Below are 24,635 nucleotides of genomic sequence, written 5' to 3' on the forward strand. Positions count from 1 at the left end.
TCATCAGTGCGGTTGGTCGCTCGCTTTCCTTCAACATGATTGTCTGTCGACTGTAGTAATTAAGTTTTAATATTGTGATGTGAATAAATGTTTTTGTTATCAAAAATTGGCTCTTATGGCATGTTATGAATTCATCCTTAAAAGCACCGGCAAATTCCAATATGCATAGTTTGTTGTTGCACACAGCCGCAACCACGTGCAACATCTATTGTAAGTAATGCTAAAATAAGTGAATTTTGAAATATATTCAAGAATTTTCATTTGTAATGAATCAGAAAATTTATGACTTGGTCTGGGGATAAGAGGATTACTAACTATATATTTCAATACCTGAGGATAGATTAAAACTTCTGCCTTTGATTCCAGTTTCTTTTGATGTTGGATACCACCAAGATACAAGCGAACCAAGTACAGGGACCTGCCTTAAAACACCCTAAAATACAATGGCGTAATTACTTTCATACAGTACAATATACGGTACAAAGTCCGAAATCCGGACTCTTCTGGACTTCGGTGATTCCGGATTTGAGATTTTTCTGGATAATAGATCATCAGTTTAAATCTAGTAAGATGGCATGTAGAAATCATAAAATTAAAAATATGAAATAATGAAGTATTTATGATCTAAAGGGCATCACAATTTACAAAAAAAAGCTTAATATTTATTTGTTTACCTTATTAAACATTTCTTTCAATGTAAGTTATTTTAAGTTGCTTCGTTTTTTGTGCAATACTTTCTCTTTAATTCTGTAGATAGACATAATCTCTTGTTTAGTTACATTGTTGAAGTCCTGTAACTGTTGCTTCGAAAATTCCGACTAATTTGTCAATCGAAATTTTCTCGTTTTCAGTAACTTCTCTGTCACTTTCTTCACTATCTGTACAATATTTTCTGGATCTAGAACCACACTACAGATTTCGCCATTCATGATATAAAAACTTCTTTTACATCATCTTCATTTTTATTACTGATTCTTCTTTATTTCTTTACAAAATCCGTTAGTTGGAAAATTTCACCTTTGTTTTACGATATCCAAAAACCTTAAAAATTAGTGGCTATCATCATCAAATTTAGCTATCTTTCACTATACATATTTGGCTATGCATCATGAGCTTGGCGACTAACAACAAGTTGTTTCGTTAAATTTTATCTTGCTTCTATCGTGCACTGAGACAATTAAGACTGAATTGCATTAGTTATTTATTAAATTTATGTCTATTTCTTGGACATGCTTAAGGCTTATCAGAGTCTGAATAAATAAATTCCCACCGTATAATTAAGCCTTACTGAGGTCCAGCACTAGATATCTTACTGCCTGATGCAGTCTGGGTCCTAAATTCTGTGATTCGATGCAGCCATATGAGCCTGGTGCTGGTTCTGGGTTTATGTGAATAACAAATCAGTTATTCTTAATTCAAATAGCCCTAAGCATAATCTTTGGGTCTATGAGTATCATCAACAAAATCTAGTTTTAGCATATGGAAAGAAATTTTTGGTCAATTTTTCCTCGTCAACATTTTTTAGCGCATTTAACTGAAATCTGTAATCATCGCCAAGCGTAATATCAACATAAAAGGTTACCACACCCCTTTATTATTCAATTACTAATATAAAAATTGTTTAGGCATCACTACATGAGTCATTACTCAATTTGTCATATTTTGATAAACATGCGGTGATGAAAGGAAAATAAAATAAATAATGATTTGCCAGGTTTGCGTCAGATCATCGATGTCTCTATGTGGAATGTTTCGGTTTGAGATGTTTGCCAAATGGATACGCAGCAACGGAGACAAATTACTGATCATACAAATTTATACTGAAACGATTGTTTTTTCAATAACAAATTATTTTATTTATTGTCAAAGTGAAACTAAGAATCGGGACTCTCCAGATGTTTTATTATACACGGAGGGGAGGAATCAAATGTGCATGTGTAAAGCCTACAAGAAAACGATTGGTGGTTTTGAGGTGCAGATTTTAGATCATTCCGGATAATAGACGTCCGGATTTCAGACTTTGTACTGTATTTGAAACGAACAGATACACAACAAGTGACATTCATTAGTTAGATATTTCAAATAAATCAATAATTTTGATAGAAGAAAAATCTTTTAAAAACAAGTATTTTTCACAGAAGTATACAGACAAACATCATGCATAAAATCTGAGGCCAAAAACAAGTCAGCCTTCACCCCATTTATCAGCCCATATCAGTCCTTTGTTACAATGGAATGCTATGCACATTGATAATACTCAACAATATTTTTAATATTTTTAAAATTTTAAATGATAAGTAAATGGTTTGTTGCTCTGCTACTTGATGTTCAGAAATAACTGATTCTCAAGGCATGGTCATTTTTGTACCAAAAATATTACAGTACAAAAATTCGGAATGGATTTCAGCAATTACAGATTTTAGAGCATTAATCTAAAAAATTAAATCTAGAAAGATGACATGTAGATATGGCAACATCGGAGTTCATTTATTGTTTAGATCAGACAGAAAAATGATAACCCCCCCACAACCACTCAAAAGCCAAAAGTCTGATCCTGACCAATAACAATATGTTAATCTATTCATTGTAATTGGACACCATGCAGCTCCCTAGCCAGCAGATGTTTGAAAGTGTCTTGCTAGGAATCTCAGAAAAATTGCATTTACAGTACATCTATTTTCTTTGAGTATTATAGTCCCTATTCCTAAACCTTGTAAACAGATAAAGTTTTTTTTTTTTTTTTTTTTTTTTTTTTTTTTTTTTTTTTTTTGTTACTTTAATTTTTTATTTATATATTTATTTACTTATTGGATTGTTAGTCCTGAGGTCCAGATTTCAGACTTTATATTGCATTTACATTTTATGTTGGAAATAAGATAATACTGAATATAAAGAATGTGATATTATTTAAATATTTCTTAACTTTTCATGAATACTATACACAAAATAATATTTTATAACATTTTGGAATTATGACTATTGATTATGATTATTTGAAGTATTTTTGAAAATGAAAACTGCAGTGATTTTATTTAAGTAATTTTAAATTACTTAAGATTAATTAAAAATTATTTTTATAGGCAAGTAAAATCAAATAAGCTTTATGTACTATGTTAATAACTAGTCATAATTATAAAATATTCATTAAATATGTCTTCAGACTGAAAGATTAGTCTTTTAATTCTTTTGTTATTTTTTAAGCTAAAAAAACAAAATTTTTAAAAAATTAACAATTTACTTAAATAAATTTCAAAATTATACATAAGGGCTTTTTTAATTTCATTTTTATATTTCTCTAAGAAAACTACTAAATTGTATGCAAAAAATAACATTTCTTTGGAAAAATAAATATCATGCAATTTATGTTTATGATACAAGTGCAATATATTTATCTGAGGATTTAAATGCACAAAAAATATCTAAGGATCAGATATATACATTGATGTAAAGCTACATTTCAAGAAAATAAGTCACATATTTAACAAATTAGTTCTATTAAAGGAGAATAATTTTTACATTTATTAGTGAAGTATAATCAAGTATTTGATACTATTGACGAAGGAATCCTGTAATAGAAATATTCTTAATCTATGATAGGAATGCTTTGATTTTGTTAATATTTTAAATTATTTTCACCAAATTTTAATTCATTCAGTTTTATTCTGTATTGTTTGTATTGAGTACTTTTTGTTTTGGATTTGATATGAATCCTGACGTAAAACGCAGAAAAGTTTTGTTTACTAAATTCCATGTTATTGGAAATTTTTATTCCTGCTTATGAACTGCAAAAGTAAAGTACACTAGCAATTTTTAGATAAGTAAGCTTGTAATGCATATTATGAACATCACTAATTGCATAGAAGCTGAAGTAAATTAAAAAAATTTCTTTGCATTTCTAGAAGCCTTAAATATTAATGAAATAATATATATATTAAAACTAAAATGTACTGTTACTGAAAAATAATAAATAAATAAAATAAAAAAGTTAAACGAATTAAAAAATAGTTGGTAGTTTAAAAATACAGAACAACTGAAAAGAAAGGTTCGCAATATTTACACAAAATTTGCTATGCTTATATACCGCTGGCTGCCATGTGAGATTGTATATTTTTAAAATATGCCCAAATTCGGGGAGAAAGTAGGTAATATATAAAATTTTAGAATTGATTACTTCATTTTTAATTTCATCAGGGTCACTGCTGGATAATTTATTAGAAATCTCGTTTGTTTTAAAATGCACTATGTGCAGTTATATTTTATGCATAATCCATAAAATATTATTTTAAATTAAAAAAATTTTAATTCATATCTCTTTTTATAGAAGAAGTTATAAAAATAAGCTTTTTCTCTTTATATATACACACATTAGATAAAGAAAATGGAAATATTTAATTGATTCAATCATGCGCTTCTGCTGGAAAGGACTGAATTTAAAAGCAATTATTATAGTAAATGTTTAGGACATTAATACCGTCTTATGTTAATTGGTAGTGAAAATATAGAGCTGGAAACATCCCAAAGTCTTAGCACATGTATGTACAGTCACATAAAAGCGAAACGAAAATATATATATATATGTACAGGGAGCATGCTTTAAATTCGTATTATATAATTTTCAAAATATTTTTTGAGGGGAAAATTTAAATAACTAAGACCATAAATAAAACATTATGTTTAATGCATATAATAATAGAAATGAATTATAAAACACAAATATAAATCAAATTGGAACAAGAAGCTAAGAAAGTTGCAGACAGAGTGAAAAAACTATATGGGATTTGAACTCACGACTCCAAAAGTTAAACCATGCTACCGTCAGCTTTACCACTAAGCTATCATCACACGAGTACGGTATGCAATTTTGGCTTATATACATCACCAAGTAAATGAATTCTTAAAACTAAGTTTTTTGGTCCTGTTTCAGTGTGCTATCGTCTAAAAAATTCACTACAGTTTGTTCTTCAGCTTCTAGCACATTTCTTACAAAAAATATTATCTTTTAAAGTGGTGTTCCGATTGAAGTTAAACAGGGTGCTAAAAATATATTCCATGTGCTTACAAATATATGTTAGACAAAAAGGTATATTTATAAATAGAGAAATACAAATTTAACATACTCTTTAATGCAGTGGAATATTTAAAAGGCTATCAAATTTAGTTTATAATTAACGTTTTTAGTTTTTACCTGTTTCAAAAGAAAAAATAACAGCTCTTTTAATGCCACAACTGATTTGCTACAGCAGTTTGATATAGTCAGACATTCATTGTCAGGACAAATTTTGCTATTTCATGGACTTGAAATTATATTTTTTGCACCTGATTTTCTTGAACTGAATTTCTTGACGACTTGATTTTCCATGCGAACTAGTACTGTAGTTGCAGTTATCTTATTTTTCTAATCTTTTTTTTTAACTAAATTCAGCTGGTTGCTGTCTTTTTCAGTACGCAGATTTCTCGCTATAATGTTAATTCAAAAATAAGTATTTTATTTTTTAGCAAAAAATTCTTTCCCTAAGCCAGCATTCATCACTACTTTTGCTGCCATTAATTTTTGGTGACAACACCTGATTGCTGCTTTTTTACCACATAACCCCAACGCATCTGCAGACATACGGATAGAAGTTGAACATTGTTGAACTCCATCTGTCCGTCATCCGTCACAGCACAACGGATTGCCAATGTCAATCAAAATGAATTCGCTCGCTAATTGGAGAAATGCATAGACACTGCAATGCATATGCAGCAGTGGAAATGGGCCTTTAGAGTTCATCAATAACTCCTGGTTCTTGGAGCCATTGAGAGACTACTAATATACATAACATGTGGTAAAAATTCAATTACACCCAAAATAAACCTTAAATTATCCCCCTAAAAGCTACAAACAAATAAATAACTAAACAAACCAATATATTATATGTAATAATGCAAGCAAATGAATTTAAATATTTACAGAAATTTATAACAATAGCTACATGCAGAAATAGCTTGAATTTAACACTATACATACTTTCCTTACATTTCTGATTTAAAACCTCAATGAATTTAGAACATCTGAGCATACCTCTTGGAGAATTTTTTCTTGGTTTTCTTGTATTAATTCTTTGTTGGCTTCTTCTATCCCATGCTTGATCATTTCTGACATTGTCTCCAAGAACTGAAATGTAATGCATATTTTGTTTATCACTCAAAAAGATTACATTATAAAATATATAGATATAGTGTTTAAAATATTTCTGTCCTGATCATTCTAATTTCTATTCTGAAAATATCAGATTAAATAGTGTGTAAAACAGGCCCAAGGAAAATTACTTCAAAGTAAGAAATTTTTTTTTAATGACATAAGCTTAATTACCCTAAAGCAGATAAAGAAGCTAACTTAATACTTAGTTACTTAGTAGATAGTACTTGATAAAATGCAGTAAAAATAAAGGGAAACATCAGCTAAACTTTGTACCTTTCTTCTTCAAGCTATTTCCCAATCTAAAAAAATTAAATAACTTTTAAATTAGCATGACTTGTGATAATACAAATGCGAGTTTAGCTTTTCATGTATAACTGAGAGATACAAATAAGTTTTCCTGTGAAATTTAAGTACCAGATAAAATCCATAAATAAAAGACCTAGAAAATTTTTAAACATTTTTAGCACATAAATATTACTAAAATCTTGACATTTAATACTTTATTAAATATCAAGCATTCATTTTTTTAATTATTTTTAAAGAAGAGATGAATACTATTTGCTAGTATTTTCAATTTTTACAGTTTTCCTCTCTTTTTCATAATATTGACAATATATTAAACTCATTTATTATAGTTGCATTTTTCCATAGAGGTTTCAACCTCTCCTTTTCTCTTCCAGAGGCTATTTTTTATTGATCTGCCCATTGTTCAAATTAGTCTTATTTAACATAAAAACAAATTTAAAACAGTCTTATTAATTTCACATAGATGCAAAAAAAAATAATTCATAATTCTTATTATTATAACAAATTTTGTAACAAATAGATGAATTTTTAAAAACTGCTGAAAAAAAAAAAAAAGCAACCAAAATGATCATTATAGTACTGTGTGCATAAATTGGCATGTACACTGCTCAAAAAAAGAAAAAAATTGGGACAATTCTACATGACCCATACTGCTGGACCGATCCACGAAATTCAACTTGCAGTTTTCATGTTTCGATAGTGCGACTTGGAATATGTATTAGATTTATATATAGCATTGTACTAATACAGGTATTTCGAGACAAAATTTGACTTTTTCTGAAATGACAAAACGACACGCCAATTTTTTTCCATATTTCAATTCTATACCAAACATCCAAATTTTGTAAAAATCGCAAAAGTAGTTTTTAAAAAATTAGCTCCCAAAATTTTAGCTCCTCGTTAATTTAGTATATATTTATTAAGCTCTCATTTTTTTTATTAAACTTATTTGGTTCTTCTTTTCACACTTCGAAATTTGCGTTCATTCCAAATAAAATTCGCCCATATTTTATGATTTATTTTTAAAATTTGTATTTTAAAATAATTTTTAAACCTATAAAATTTTTATCATCATCTTAAAGTAGATGTATTTCTAAGTGTACCTGCAAGAAACAAGAGCCTTTTATTCAAAATTTCTTAAAATATACGTGAAATTACACATTAGCGTGTTCTGAAATTTCACATATTTGTTATAAGCGATAATAACACCAAATGTGGTTTAAGCACTTTGTCAAAATTATTTGAAATAATGAACGATGACTTTCTTTCCACTTGTTTACAATGAAAAAAAAGAAAGGAAAATAGGTTGCTTTAAATTAAGAAATTCGCCAAGTGAATTATTCTTGGTACAAACTGAAAAAAAATGTGCCAAGGTAAATTTTTGAATATCTCAGTAAATTTCGCACCAAATTTTACAAAATTTAATATTTAGGCAAGTCGTAAAATTGAATTATGAAAAAAAAATTGGCATGTCATTTCAGAAAAAGTCCAATTTTGTGTCTCAATACCTATGTTAGAATAGTGCTATATATAAATCTAATATATATCCGAAGTCACGCTTTTGAGACTTGAAAAACGCAATTTGAATTTCGTCAATTGGCCCAGTAGAACGAGTACACAGAACTGTTCCCCCCTTTTTTTTTTCTTGCAGTGTACATTGCAAGAATAAGTAAATGTTATTTTACCTCTAGTAAATTTATGTCTACATTTAAGTGCATCTCTGAAATTTCAAATTGAAAAATATTACACATACAAAATTATACCATATTAACCAAATTTCTTTTAAGAAAATTAGCAAAACACTTTTCAGATCTGATACATATTTTGATACTACTTACACATCATCACAACCACCTTAGCAGAAGTCTCTAAATTTTTTTTTTTCCAAACTTTGGCAAACATGCGCATAACAATTCTTTAGGTAGCCATATCCATTGTAAGTTGCAATCCAAAAATTTACTGAATCACCTTTTTCTTCCCTAAAAACTGTGATAGTTGCATTAATACCTAAGAACCACATTTTTAATAAATTTGTACGGATTTTTTTAACTAATTAGTTATTTTATATTAATTAGCTTTATTGTATTTCTCCTTTCTCCTTTTCCATTTTCCTGCCAAGATGCAAATTTTAGTTTGTGCGTATTCAAATGAAGTATAAAGACATAGTATTTACAGGAAGGTTTTTTAGACTGTTGAATCGCAGCATGTTCCACCAGCTGAAGACCATGTTTAGTTAAATCTCTTAGATAGCAGTCTGTCTATGGCACTGCATTAGTCTTGTCATGCTGGTATTAGGTTTGAGCCAATTTGTGCACTATGTATTCTGCACAGCCTTTGGCTAACTTACTACTTAACTTTGTTCAATTCAAATTCATTTAAGTTACACCTTAAATGCTGGCTGGTTTTGAAAGCAAAAGAATTGCCTTCTGTTAAATTATTGAGTTTAATAAAAAGGTCTTTTACACCCTTCTTGACTTTCTCAATGAACATAGCGATAATTCGCTTAGGTTCAGAATGGGTCTCAAATTAATTTATGCTCCAAAGAAGATGAGACTATAATGCTCAAAGAAGGTGTGACTATAAATTCATTTGAAATTCATAATATTCTTGGATACAGATTAGAAATTTAGAAATATATATAATAGCCAAAGTACATTATTGCTGCATGTCAAATATACAGCATGTAATTTAAATGCAACATATTTAAGAGGTACCATACTATTTGACCATAAATTATATATTTAATTAAATTCAAAATTGTGAATTAAAAATGGTAATTCCATTGTGTTTAAACACATTAATAACACTCTGAGAATTATAATTTATATGAAGTATCGATATGAATATCTGAAAGATATATCTATACACCCTAATACATTAACAAATTTTAAGGTTGTGCCATCATATCCAGAACATTATCTCCATATTCTTGGATGTCCAACTTCAGGAAACTTATAATTTTTCATGCTACTTTTTTTATCTTATTAAAATACTGCAATTCTTTGTTTGAAAGTATGACTGAGTTTTGGCATATGCAAAAAGGTGACAAAAACTCTTGCTGACCTACTTTTCAAAAGCTAAAACCAATTTTATTAACGTAGCTAAAAAGATAGTTCTTCAATATTGTAAAACTGCAGGACTGTTTTTGAGTGCATTTCCCTCCCCCCCTTTTTTTTAAAAAAAATTGCTAAAATTCTCTCAGTGCAAAGGAAAATTCACAAGTGTTAAACTCTGCACTATCATAAAGCTTGTATTTATGAAAAAGAAAAATCCGTAAAATTATATAATTCTGATGCTGACTGATTAATGTCTTATCAAAAGTAACAATGAAGAAGATGTGTGCTTTCAGCAACAGAAAATGAAATCAGACTGTCTGTCCCCTAAACTTTTAAATCAAGTTCATGACCTGATTTTGGCATGTCACTATTCTTGGAAAAAATTACTGTTCAAATATTATAGATATATAAAGAACATAATGAGTTTACAACTCCTGAGCAATTAGATATGTACACTGTGGGGGAGGAAAGTGACAGTTCTATATCTCCTGTTCTACTGGGCCGATTGATGAAATTCAAATTGCATTTTTCGAGTCTCTAAAGCGCAACTTGGGATATGTATTTGAATTTATATATAGCATTGTTCTAATATAAGTATTTTGACGCAAATTCGGACTTTTTCTGGAATGACATGCCAATTTTTTTCCATTTTCGATTCTAAGACTCAAACAATGCAAAATTCCCAAGTTTTGTAAAAACTAACACGAGTAATTTTGAAAAAAAAATTGCTCTCAAAATTTTAGCTCCTTAATGTTAATTCAATTTGGCATGTATTTATTAATATTGCCTTTTTTATGAAACTTATTTGATTTCTTTTTACACAGTTCAAAATTTAGGTTCATTCCAAATAAAATTCACCCATTTTTTATGATTTATTTTTAAAATTTGTATTTAAGTAGTTTTCATAAATTTTTTGAAAACAATTTAAATCTATAACCTATAAAATTTTTACTATCATTTTAAAGTAGATATATTATTAACAAATTCAACGATTTGAAAGCAAGCAATGGCAATAGTGTATGAAATAAAATATTTTTATCTTCTACCTGTGAGACTATCTATCAGAAATTTTAAAGACATGCTGTTTTTAATGATTCTGCCACTGAATTGAATTTTATGTGTGAATTTTGCTTAAGTGTGAAGAACATGATATTAAATGAATAAAGTTAAACAAAATTTTAATAATAAAAAGATAAAAGTTTTGGCAGCCATCTTACTAAGAAAACTGAAAATTGATGTTATGAACTAAAAAACTGAGAAAATAGAAAAATTTATACTGACACTTAACATTCCATCAGGAATTCTAAACATATGTTGCTATGCTGCTTGAAAAATTCTTATAATTTTGCTGTTGAATGTATATGGCGTAAGTGCGAGGAAAATAAAACTAAAAAACTGATGTTTAATAATAAAACTAAAAAGACAAAAAAAAAAAAAAAAAAAAAAGGTTAGCAAGAGTGAGTGCAACAGCAGAATGTTTTGCTGCAAGCTCAGCAAGAGCATAAAAAACTTAACAAACCCTTCAGGGTGATTGTTACAATCTGAAAGATAAAATATTTTGTTGAACCACTACACTTGGAAGATTTAAACAATTAAGGTAAAATATAGTCATAACTTGTTGAATTAGAAGCAATAATACAATGGGGTTTAAAGAACATGAAATTAAAATCAGAAACCATCAGTCCTATTCACTAGATACTACTTCTCCAGATTATTTCCAGTTTTACACCTTTTAAAACTGTTTCAAAAGGAAAAACAATATTTCAATAACTTCAAAATTAGTACTCTTTTTAACAGGTATGTCAGGTATTTTTCCTTGAGTGGAAACCATGAAAAACTCAATGATACCCTTGTCAGATATTTAACTATAGATTTTTCATTTGCAAATTAAATAAGGTAACAACTGTGTACACAAAAGAAATGGTCTAATTCATTGCAAACAAAAATAAAAGAAAGTAACATCCAGTGAGGCAATGTACTAGATTTGGGATAAACTTATTGCAAGTTTCATGACTCTACATTATTCTTAAGTCAAGCACCTTCTCTATATGAAGCATATCATATATGTCTTTTAGCACCTTCTTCTGTATGAAACCATCACTCTTTTAAAAAATATATTTAATAATGATATTAGGTGATGGATAAAAAAATGGCTGTATTTATTAATTCTCATTCAGCAGCCAGAATGTCTACTAATACTACTTTTGAATAAGATGGCTAATAATACTTGATTCTAAAAAGGATCCATTTCATTTTTAAATGATAACTGACTTTCTAATCTAATTTTTACATTCTTACTTTTATATACAATTTTTATAAGCAAAATCACATTACAGTGCTCATTATCTAAAACTGCATAACAGAGTATTGTCTTTCATAGCACAAATAATCTCTTTTTCAAATACAACAAATTCAGAAATTCGTGGCTTTTAACTATTAAATACTAACTGTAACATTAAGGAATTATAATGAACAAATTTTGCTCACTTTAGATGATTCTTCTAATTCCTGCCCTGCTGAAACCACAAGGCTTATTAATTCGTCCATGTCTAAATTATCATCAACCATACCAAATCTTACACACAGCATGCCATCATCAGCTTCACCTACAGTTAATAGAAATTAAGCATAAATCCTAAAAAAATTTGAATTATATAATGATTATTAAAAAATCAAATTATAATAGAAATTCTGACTTTAATTTATTAAACATAAATATTTCTGAAAAATTTCATTCAATTCATGCAACTTCTAGAATAAGCTGTATGCATAAAAAAATCATTAGATTTTTTTTATTTAATAAATATCCAATTTAAAAATCTGTGATGCATTTGGAGGTGAAGAAAAAGTAAGAGATCATATTTGGAGTTATTTTTATCAAAACAACATTGTATAAATATTTATTTTTTTTCTCTTCATAATCATTAAAAGAAAAATTTTATTTGATTTAGACTACTTTGGAATAATTCAGACAGAACTCTTTAACATGTAGTGTTCAAATTTTATATTCAATTTCTTTTAAACAAGTTTCAAACAAAAATCAAATTTCATACTAAAAATTAATATCAATTTATTACTTTAAATTAACTTCTGTAATACAAAATTTCAAATTTTATATTTTAGAATGTTCAAAAATGCAAAAATTACAAAAAATTACACATTATGTATTCAAAACAACACATTCCTAAAATTCCAATATTTATCCTTTATATGAAATTACAAATTAAAAATCAACTTTATATATAAAAATGTATTCTTTTGTTTCATAAAATAAACAGTAAATAATACAAAATTTATACCTGACAAATACATGTTTCTAATTATAATTTTCTTTTAATAAAACAATTTCTCAATAAAGTTCTAATTTATGGGATGCATTAAAAATTATTGTTATTTCCCCTTTTATAAGACACACCCACACTCTGGAACCCAAAAATAAATAAAAAAGAAGAAGAAAAGGGGAAAAGAATGATTTGATTGATGGACTGGCTTTTTATTAGCCTGCAGGAATATAATGTAATAGGAGAAAAGTATCACAAAGTTATTAAAGTATACAACTCATCTTCACTGCCAGAACTCCCATCCATTAACTGGACCTCATCTATGTACTCCCTAAAAGTACACAATAGTCTAAGGTGCAGACTCCTCAAATGCATTGTATCAGTTCATCTTTATTGCAGGAAGTCTTATCCTAAAATGATTTTTTTTGTAGTCCCTTGTTCTCAGGTTAAAGGTGTGTTAGGGAAAGAACCGCTTTGTTAGGAACTCAAAACGCTATCATTTGAAATCTTCACCCCACTTTTTACTTCCTTGTACGAAGTAAAAAGGAAGTATTGTAATCGCGAAAAGTTTCAGGCAGCATATTTCAACGAAAATATCCATTTTGACCACTATCAAATGGAATTTAACGATGTTTTTGCGTGATATCTGTACGTAAGCACAGAATAAAATACTCTTTTCCTTCAAAAAAATTATAAAACTGCTTTAAAATTAATTCTGAAGAGAATTTTTCGTGGCGTCTGTACGAACGTATGTACGTACGTGCGTACGTACGTACGTTCGTGCGTACGTACGTATCTCGCATAACTCAAAAACGAGTAGCCTCAGAACGTTGAAATTTTGTATATGGGACTGCTATAACATGTAGATGTGCACCTCGTATTTTGGTTGTAATCGGCCGCACCAAACATATATAAATATATTTATTATCCACTCTATTACCCGGCTCATTGATCTCAGTTTCTTTACTCTTATATGTTTGTAAATTGTACATTTTTTGCTTTAAAAATGATTGAATTATGTAGTTTTTATCTTCCGGTTAAGGATTTTATGCCTTTAGTAAATCTGTGTGCAATATTTTTAGAATTATCAGCAATTTTAAAGTTGTTTAATTGCCGCTAAGCCTGTTTTTAATGGCGGCCATTGATGTTTACATTTGAAACAGGAGACTAGTGGATTTGTTGCCAATCTAGAGAAACTTAGCTTCGCAACAACAAAGATAACGCATTCATTTACTATTGCCAATTAAATCATGCTTAATTCTTTCTGGAATTTTTTCAAGGAAATAAGCATTTGAGATTTACTTCGTAATTTTTAATATAGATATTTTGAGTTTTTATGTATTTTTGCCTTCTCGTGAAGTGAGAACTGAATTAATTAAATGAGAAATACTCAATCGTCTGTGAAAAACTGTTTCTGTTTTGTTTTGTTTGCTTAATTTCTTTTATACATAGTTCTATCTTTATTATAGTATTTGAATAAAACATGTGACAAGGATTAGATAATTCTTTAAATGATATACATTTTGTGCATTCTGGGTTATAATATGAATGAAATATAATACTGTTAAGTAAACCTAGCGCCAGAGTGTCGCTATGGTACACAAAGTGAATTTTAAAGAATGCATTTATTCTATTGTGGTTTATGCTCTGTTGGCGAAGTACGTTTAATTCAATCTGATAAGTTTAAATAAAATGCAAGAAAAAATGTGTATAATTTAATATTCCGTACAAGGAAGTCATGTGGTGTACACATCAGATTTTTTCATTAATCAAAAGGCTGAGGAAGATGGTGTATTGGTGTATTTTTAATTATGGCAAAGCACACTGGGGCTATCTGCCTAAGGGAAGGGATGCCTTCGTGGAGGACTTTCTAAGGGGAACTGGCTCATATACATGTTACACATGGGAAAAACCACGAAAACACCCATGCAGCCAGCCCGTTCGCGGGATTCGAACCTCGGACCGAACTACCAGTGTTCAGCGACTTTACCGCTCGGCCGTTGGTGGGTGGCTGACAAAGAAATTGTTGTGAATCTTAAATGGAATTTCAGACATTTAAATTTTTTTAAAGAAACAGGCGAGCAAAGGCCTTGGTATCCTAAGGGTTAACACACATGCATTGCCAAATAATTTTTCATCCTTAGTTTTATTCACCGTAATGCCATCATTGCTGTTTCCATAGCTGTTGATGCTACCCTTGCATAAGATGCACACAGGTTTTAGATACAGGATTTTTACAGAAAATTGAGTCTTATACGCTGGGAAATACCATAATTAATTTTAATAGAATTCAAGACAATTAACATGCTAAAATATAAACATTCCCATACTTAAAATACTTAACTCACCTTAAACTAAAGTATATTTTCACTATAAAGACTCTAAATTACATAAGCAGAAACTTGTTAGTCAATAAGTAATCATCACTGCAACTCTTGTGGGCAAAATCTGTAGCACAGGGGGTCAAAATTTTATAGTGTTATTCCCCTTATGCTAATACTTCTTCACTAGCTTCTTTTTTAATAATTATAAACTGCTATTTAGAACTCTAAAATGAAGATTTTGCTTACAAAGACTGATGGAGTTGATGTAAAAAAGAAATGATATTAAATATTAATAATAAACAGGTATAAACTCCTAAATTTTCAGAAACAAAATATTCTAAAATAAATATAATTCATATGAATAATGGGCAAACTTTTTCGGTCGTGGGCCAAAAATAAAAAAAAAATAAATAAATAAAAAATAAAAAAAATAAATAAATAAATAAATAAAAAAATTTAAAGTTTGGCAGGCCAAGATAAATTTTTCTAAAATTTAAAAACAATACACAAGTATTACAATTTAAACATGTTAATGAGATGAATGAAATTGCGATTTCATTTTTAAAAGTTCCTTATATTGAGGTTCAAAGTGAGATCTACTGATTTTAAGGAATGAAATTAAATGCTCATCTATCACTCTACTTCTGAAATAATTCTTTCTAAGGTTCATAGTTGAAAACCCTTGTTCACATATATCAGATGAAGCAAACATAGCACTGATGTTCTGGGCGTGAGCTATTATATTTAGGAAACTCACTTTCGATAATGATTTGTAAAACCCTAACTTTGGCATACTTAGAAACAACTGCTTAAGATGATTGTTAGATTGCAACTCAATTAATTCAAGCTGCAAATCTGACCACACTGCTTCACAATTTACGTCGAAAGACATGGGAAAAATATACGATTCTGTTTCAATGGCACTGAAATCTTGAAATTTGCTTTCGAACTCAAAATGCATTTTTTTCAAGCCATCTTCATAATTCTTAAGCTTCTCTTCATTTACTGAAGGTATTGAATTTAATCTCGGGAAATGAGACAAGTCGTTTTTAGCTAGCTAGCTGCCTATAAAACAGATTAAGTTTTAGTTTAAAAGCTTTGAGATGGGCCCAGATATTTTCGATAAATTGATTTTTCCCTTGCATCTTGACATTCAAGTTGCTCATATGACAAAGAAGATCTGTGAAAAATGCAAAGTCCAAAAGCTATTCTGTATCTTCTAACATTTTGCACTCTACAGAACTCTGTTTCTCATGAAAGAATGAGACAGTGTCGTCTTTCAGCTGCCAAACTCTCTCGAAAACACAATCCTGCACTAAGCCACCCTACTTTCGTGTAATACGGTGCATCAGAGTATTCAGATTGCGTGGACTCGAAATTGCCTGTGAGTAAGCCCACAAGATCAAATAGTATTTACAAGCTTCATGACTGCATCAAGCATGGGTTTCATATTCAACTGCAGATTTACACAGAGCATCTTGATGCAGAAAAACAACATTGTTCCTGGGACAATTTTGATTAAAGAGTTCTAGAAATTCAGATTTTTTCCCTGTCACATTTGGTGCTCCATTGGCTGTTATAGTACATATATTTGTTATAGGCACTTTCGAAGTTAAAAGCCCTTCCAGAAATTCACAAAAAATATCACATCCCAATAGTTCCCTTTAAAAAACACATGCACACCAGTTCCTCGGTAATTTCAATGCTCTCATCAACACCTCTTATAAATAATACTAATTGAAAAGTATAATTTATATCAGTGCTTTCATCCATGGCTATGGAGCAAAATTTAAAATGGCCAATCTTTGACTCTAATTGTGATATCAAATTTTTATCGATGTCTTCGATTCTAGAAGTCACTGTTTTTCGAGATAAGCTTACAGTCTCAAAATTATTTTTCTTTGTTTAACGAATGAAATCTCAAAATTATTTTTGCATTGTTTAACGAACTCCCCATCACTGAGAGCTTTATTATTTTTAGCAATATTGTATGCTACAATGTAACTTGCATGTGTAGCTGCTTCTTGAATGGTGTTTACCTTCTTGAAACAATTTCGTCGGCCTGATAATTTTTTACAAAGGCATTTTTCTGCATTTTGTTTTCTTTTATATTCGGACATTGCTTCATAACTGGAATTCTTATGCTTAGATGTGAAATGACGAGAAATGTTATATTCTTTGAAGACTGCTACAGCTTCTTTGCAGATGAGACACACTGGTTTACCTTTTACAATTGTAAAAAATATTTCCAGGTCCATGCATCCTTAAAAGCACTCTGAATCAACTTTACGTTTTTTAGTAGCCAGTTGAAATATTTTATGAATAACCCAAACAAGCACTAGCTATGCTATACTTTTAATAATTTCACCACTACTCACAATGGTGCTATATGTCCGCAATCTTTCCTTATGCAATCAACAGTATTAGAACTTGCGTCAAAAGAAAAAGATGCTGGCTGGAGCTTAAAATGTTCAGTCTGCCACATGTGAGGTCTAATTCACTTGTATTGGATTCCCATATGTCTGCTCCCCGAGAAAGAGATAACCCTTGTTGGCGCCAATCTACAGCTATAACTAACAAAGAACTTCCGCTTTTAACTCTTTACTGATTGAAAGCTATCTATGCTTGCTATTTCCATCGATTTATGTTTTGTAGAACAAAAATAGAAAAAGTAAAAAGATCACCAGTTTTGAAAAAAAGAAAGGAAAAAAATAACATTTAAACAAAGTAGAAAAGGAGATGGATATATAATATACAAATTATATAATAAATATATGGATATATAAATATATGGATATATAAATATTTTGGTTACAGCCGAAAACATCGCAGACGAAAACATTGCAGAGAAAACAACGCAAGGCGAAAACATCGTGCTACAAAACATCGTGGGAGAAAACATCGCAGTTCTAAAACATTGTGGTACAAAACATCATCGTCGAAATTAAAGCGGTTAAAAAACTTCGCAGTTTGAAAACATCGTCGTTGAAAATATCGTGGTAAAAAATAAAGTATCTACAAATCATCGCATGACTATAACATCGCAGACATGCTTTTTTCAGATATGCTTTAATAACTGTAAATGGATATTCCCATAATGACTTGTGAGCGCAAGATGGAAAGAAGGATAATTTTTACTTTCATATTTTTTATTAATTAATAAATTTTTGCTGAGGAAATAAAAAGGAAACTTAAGCATAGAAAATTAATGCAACTTATAGCACTTAATAGAATTTTAAACCGGCATAGTTAACTAACAAAGGCCATTAATAAATCATTTTTATGAAGTTTTTACTGGTAATTTTTCATGAAAAGAATAATCTATAAAACGCATTTAATTTTCTATGCTTAAGTTTCCTTCTTACTTTTTCAGCAAAAAATTTATTAGTTAATAAAAAATGTGAAAGTAAAAATTATCCTTCTTTATACCTTGCGCTCACAAATCATTATGGGAATATCTATTTACAATTATTAAAACCTGAAAAAAAAGCATGTCTGCGATGTTATCGTCATGCGATAATTTGTAGATACTTTATTTTTTACCACAATATTTTCGACGACGATGTTTTCAAACTGCGAAGTTTTTGAACCGTTTTATTTTCGACGACGATGTTTTAAAACTGCCATGTTTTCTCTTTGCGATGTTTTCTTCCACGATGTTTTGTAGCAAGACGTTTTCGCCTTGCGTTGTTTTCTCCGCGATGTTTTCGTCCGCGATATTATCGGTGGACACCAATATCTTTTAATTTGCCTCAGACCGGCAAATTAAAATTCTATGTGCGAGCTAGATACAGCCTTCCGGCAGGCAGGAGTTTGCCCATCCCTGGACTAAGATGATGCTTTTATTAACTGCATAGGGAAAAATTATCATGATATATTATGACTCTAAATTTATTATAATAACTTCGTGATGTTATGGATTATTATTGACTGCATGTTTTATTTCAATAGTTTGCCGATGTTCTGTATTATTATGATCCGACAATTTTATTGTAAATACTGTTACTACTCTAAAGTAAAAGTTCTAATAGGCCCAATGTTGAGATCAGTAAATCTTCCCTACATAAAAAAAGTCTTATCAATAATATTAATTTCTTTTTGGTCAGTTGGCTTTTGTTAGCTTTGTTAAAATGCTGATTAGATAGATTTTTGCTAAATAAATATTAATTTACCTTAGTCTGTTATGCCAAGAATGAATATAACTTGATATGACCTAATTAATCATGTTGAATTAAATAATATAATTTTGAGTCCGTGAATTGGTCATACAGTTAGCCACATTAGATTTAATTAGCCATGCCATATTAAAACAATAAACAAATAACTTAAATTCTGATATTTTATTATAATTATGAAATATACCAATTATTAAAAATTTCACTGTTTTAACACAGTAATGGAAAAGTACAAATTTAGATTTGAAAGTGAAATACATATTAGATTTATATGGAAATTAAATATTCACAAGACTGTTCTTCCATGAGTGACTGTTTATTAAACTTTACCTTCAAGATTTTGCTAGTGTGAATACTATTTATGATACTTAGGACTCTGATTACCTACCCTCTATACCATAATGAATAATGAGAATGTACCCTAAGATTCTATGCATTTCTGAAAAACATCAATCTATTGTGCTTCCCCTCCCCCCATTTATCAAGTAAAGAAGGGAGACTGAATCTTTGCAATGTTCATGAATCATGATATAGTTTGAGATTATTTCATTTTGCAAAATTAAATATTAAGTATAATAATGTTTCCCCCAGAAATCTTAATACTTAATTAATCTGCTTATTTTGCAAGTTAAGCAAACACACTACCTTTTTAGAAGTAGCCTTGGGATACTCTAAAGTAGGCTTGGGATACACTAGAATTGTAATACTGCATTGCACTGATTAAATACAACACATTTTACATGTGTGTGTGTGTGTGTGTTTTAATATATATATATATATATAATCGAAATAGAAATTGAAAAGCTAACAAGTAATGTGACGTAAGACCCATTTGGTCTTAACCATTTTCCGCTTTGTAATTTTTATAATTTTTGTAATTTTGTAATTTATGTTTTAATTATAATTTTTGTAATTTATGTTTTAATTATTTTTTAATTTTGTTTTAACTTGTTCCGTCGATCTGTTTTTTATATGTATTAACTTTTCACATATCACAATGATCAGATTAGTTTATTTGTGCATTCACATGTTTTCCAACATTGATTTTAACAGTTTTATTTCACGTGTAAGCTGTTTTTTCACTTTTCCATGTTAATATTTTTTTAAAAATTACTTCTATGTTAATATTTTAAAAATACTGCGTTGAACTATTTCATGGAGCTACAACTCCTGGTAACTTTTTAGCAAGCTCGCTACAATATTATATATATATATATATATATATGGATAAAAAACTTTACGAACAAAAAAATTAGAAACCATTGTAAGCAACATATGCAAATTCTACAGAGATGAAAAAGCACAGAAAAAATAATAATATTAATAACTGTAGAGTCAATTCAGCATAATAGTAACAAACCTAATGAAAATGCAGAATCAGTTGCCCTTAACTTTGTGACCAGGTCTGAATTTAACTGATTGATATCCGCTTTTCCAGTATCCGTTAGCTCATTCAATCTGTCAGCCCAAAATTCAGGAATGTATCTACAAGGTATGAACATACAATTATGCAGCTTCATTTAAAAAGAAAATTATGTCTTTGAATAAAAAATTTTATGCATTTCAAAAGAAATTGCTTCAATACCATGCACTATTTATTTAAAAATAAAAATGCATTCTGAAAACTTCAGATACATAATAACACTTCCAACAGAAGTGTAGTATTATATTTTTTTGCAAAAAGAATTTTAATATTAAAAATAACAAACATATTGCTCCTCTTTATAATCATGGAATAATATCCATTGTTATCACCTCACACTACATCTTTATTGTTGAATAAGATTAAAATTTAATTATAAAATGTTTTCAAATCTAAAAGTTCTAGCATTTTCTTTAATTGTAAAATAAAATGAAAAGGGAAAAAAATATAAGAAAATATTATTTGAACAAAATGAAAAGGAGGAAATATGCAAAGAGACTTATAATATTATTATATTTTTCATCTATCATTAGATATTTGAGTAGATATACATGGGCAAATTGTTGAATTTAGGTTCCGAAAATAATGATATAAAGGCAGTGCTACAAAAATAAAGAATGAAAGAGCAACCCAATAACAGAGTGCCTTTACAACATTTGCTTTTGCATTTCTTTTTTAAATGTAAAAATATGTAAAGAGAAAAATATTAAATATTCAAAAGATATTCTGTTAGAATAAAATTTTAAAAGAATATATATTGAGAGGACTGCAATCTGTACATCTTGAAAAATGTCACCAGTGTCATTTAATTTTATTTAAGATGCAGATGACAGTGTAGAGAAACACAGAAATTTTGCCATCAATGCATAAGGTATCCTAATATCAACCAAAACCAGAATTCCATTAATAATTTTAATACTAATGAAAATATTGCAATGAAATTATAAATGGGTTTACCTTGTTTTGTAAAAAAAGTGACAAAATAATAATAATAGTTGCCATTATTCACACGCAAAGAAAACATTGATATCAGAGCACCATCACATCTACTGCCAGTGTCTAAACTTTTCCATTAATATGTGGTTTCAAGAATTTTACAGTTCAAAGTAAGTTTGTGTAAACTCTCCCTATTAAATATTCTCATATAATAAAATCAAGCGAGTTCAAATCAAGGTAGCATAGTGGTCAATATTCTTTTAAAATGATGGATTTAAAGAAAATGAATTTTAATGATATTGGCATATGTTGCGTGACATTGTCTCTCCATTCAGCTTGAAATGTCCAATGATACTTCCTCACCATCAAAATTATTCAGAAAAATTTAGAAGAGGTCAATAACTGCAGTGTTATGATGGTCATAGAGAAAAATTAGATTAATTATGTGCTGACAAGGCATCCCTCACCAAACGCCAGTCTTCTCGGAATAATGAAGTCCTTCATAAATCACTTTCACTTATCTAAATACAGAAATTCACATAATTACTGTACTCAAACAGGTGAAATTAATCTCATCTGAGAATCAAGATCATTTCAGAATGCAAGGATTTTCCCGAATTGTCTGATAACCATAATCATATGCCCACTTTTCTGTAATTCCCCCCCCCCTCAATTTACAGACCATAGAAATAAGACACATTGAAGCTCATTTTGTAACAAACAACATATTTAAGCTCATTAACAAAAGCTTCTGATTCACATTTGGCAAGTTTTTACAGATGTAGGGGTAAAAGTTACTTACTGAGTGCAAGTTGATAGTTTGAGCCCTTTTTTAGAAAGATTCCCAAACAATCAATATTTATCATAAGTCAGTACACATTATCAAAACATGAAAAGAAAACATACTCTAGTAATTTGCAATACAAATTTGTATTATTAAATAAGAATCATGTGATATATTAAAAAATAAAACACCTTCTTCAAATCTTTCTCACATTATTTCTTTTATAGATATTTTTCTACAGAAGTACACTTGTTTTCTCTTAAAAATACTTCAGGGAACTGTGGAGACTCAATTTCGTGCAATCCCCAGCAACAGCGGCAATCTAGGAAATGCTTATCCTCCTTGTTCACTTTACAAAATTTTCGGCAAAATTCTGTATTATAGTAGATATTTTAGTGCAATTTTTTCTACTGTTGGCAAATTCCACAAGATCATATTTTTTAAAGTTTAAGGCAAAAAATATCACAATTTCTTAATAAAAACCATTGGAACTTGGAATACAAACAAAAATGGCAGTATTGCTTGATTGAAGGAATGTTATGAGCATGGTTACTACAGTTTGGCACATTCTGAAAATTTGGCAACTTCTGCCTAAGGTGACTGCATTAATACGTAAGTACCCTTTTTGATTTTAAGTTTTTTTCAACAATGTTTAAATGCTGGACTTACTCCTCAGTTGTTTGCTTCTAGACTTTTCCATGAGTTACTGAAGACATGACTGGGTTCTTAAGTAAGTACCAACAATAAAAACTTGCATTACAAATACATTTTTCAACTATCTTGTGTCCATTACATACATTAATACTTACAAATAACAATCATACTGCAGAGTTACCCTCAGTCAAATGACAGATGAAATGGGATTATAAAGTAGCAGACAGGCTAACTACACATGTTGGCTGCTCCATATTGCAAGGCACCAACTATAGGCACCTTTCATTTCTTGCCTACAAACACAATTTTAATCAAATTTCATTGCTATATCTTCATTAGCATTAAAATTATTAATACAATTCCAAGTTTGACAGATAACAGGGCATTATATATTATAGAATATTAGAAAGATATTTTATTCATAGCAGTTATGGCATAAATTAACACCTGATGCAAAATGTTCTTATGCTAATGAGCAGTGTATTTTTGTAATATTAAAGATAAATAAAAGATCTTGTGCCCTGTTGATTGGTAACAACACGTTCTCAAGTTTAAGATCTTTATTTGTAACAGAATTTTACTGTTATCTGAAAACAATTACACTTTTTTGAGCTATTAAAGATAACTAGCAATTAAATTACATTGCATTAAAGAAAAATCTGAACTCTGGATTTATTAGTATTCTGAAACATGATCACCAAGTCTCATTTAATAATTAAACTGTGTCTTGAGAAATCTTTCCACACACAGAAGAAATTATAACTGTATTTCTGTAGGTTCTTAATATCTTTTGTAAAAAAAGCTCTCATTTTTCCTACAGATATATGTTCCTTAACAAATATCATAGACAGATTTGTGATTAAAGAGATGATTTGTCAAAAAGAAATAAATAAAAAGAACAAACCTTATACCTCCCATTCCAGCCCAATTTGCAATCTCAACTAGCTGCAACTTGCGGTGGTTTTTATGTTCTTTATAAAGTTTTTCTTTTTGTATCACAGTCGAATTAAGGATATTCTAGAGAAAAACACATTTTAAAAGTTAATTTATAAAATAAATAATCAATAAATTATCAAATCAAATCGTTCAAAATCGATAACCTATCCCTACAAAAAGCATTCATATATGCATTCACTATAAATAAAAATAAGTAATTTTAACTTAAACTAATAAATTTCTATTAAATTAAACAGCATTTCATATTCAAGGAAAATATTAATGTATTAAAAAATTACATTTGTTATCAAAAGCTATAACGTAGTAAAATGCTTACAATTTGTTGCTGAAGGCAAATAAAATACTGTTCAACATCTTCTTTTGAGGATTCAAGAACTACATATAAAATACAGAAAGAAAACTGACAATTATCTAGCAATTTTTTTTAATGAAAAAATTTTATTATATATTGTTGTATTAACAAAAAATAGACTATTATTCTGGGATAAAAAGATAATTTTTCAACAGATAAATTTACCATATGAAACTCTACAACTCACAATAAAAGACTATACAAAT

The 24,635-nt window shown here is 29.0% G+C and overlaps 1 protein-coding gene across 3 annotated transcripts in view; it reads right to left on the reverse strand.

Annotated features, from left to right (window-relative positions):
• The window catches only part of LOC118184037 (pyridoxal-dependent decarboxylase domain-containing protein 1), a 148,687-nt gene that overhangs the window by 16,478 nt on the left and 107,574 nt on the right, over positions 1 to 24,635 (reverse strand). The window contains exons 16-21 of one of the 3 annotated variants that reach the window (XM_035353672.2): positions 24,394 to 24,452; positions 24,025 to 24,137; positions 20,684 to 20,808; positions 12,031 to 12,149; positions 6,062 to 6,154; positions 331 to 433 (exon numbers count right to left, since the gene is read on the reverse strand). In XM_035353672.2, the coding sequence (XP_035209563.1) occupies positions 331 to 433; positions 6,062 to 6,154; positions 12,031 to 12,149; positions 20,684 to 20,808; positions 24,025 to 24,137; positions 24,394 to 24,452 (612 nt within the window). Of the gene's footprint in view, positions 1 to 330; positions 434 to 6,061; positions 6,155 to 12,030; positions 12,150 to 20,681; positions 20,809 to 23,275; positions 23,414 to 24,024; positions 24,138 to 24,393; positions 24,453 to 24,635 lie in introns of those variants that run through there. The other 2 variants (XM_085820173.1, XR_015041999.1) reach the window with 2 other exon arrangements.

The sequence above is a fragment of the Stegodyphus dumicola genome, chromosome 7 (genome assembly GCF_044657685.1).
Source record: "Stegodyphus dumicola isolate Sdum_Otavi_A_Nest chromosome 7, ASM4465768v1".
NCBI classification, from domain to species: Eukaryota; Metazoa; Arthropoda; class Arachnida; order Araneae; family Eresidae; genus Stegodyphus; species Stegodyphus dumicola.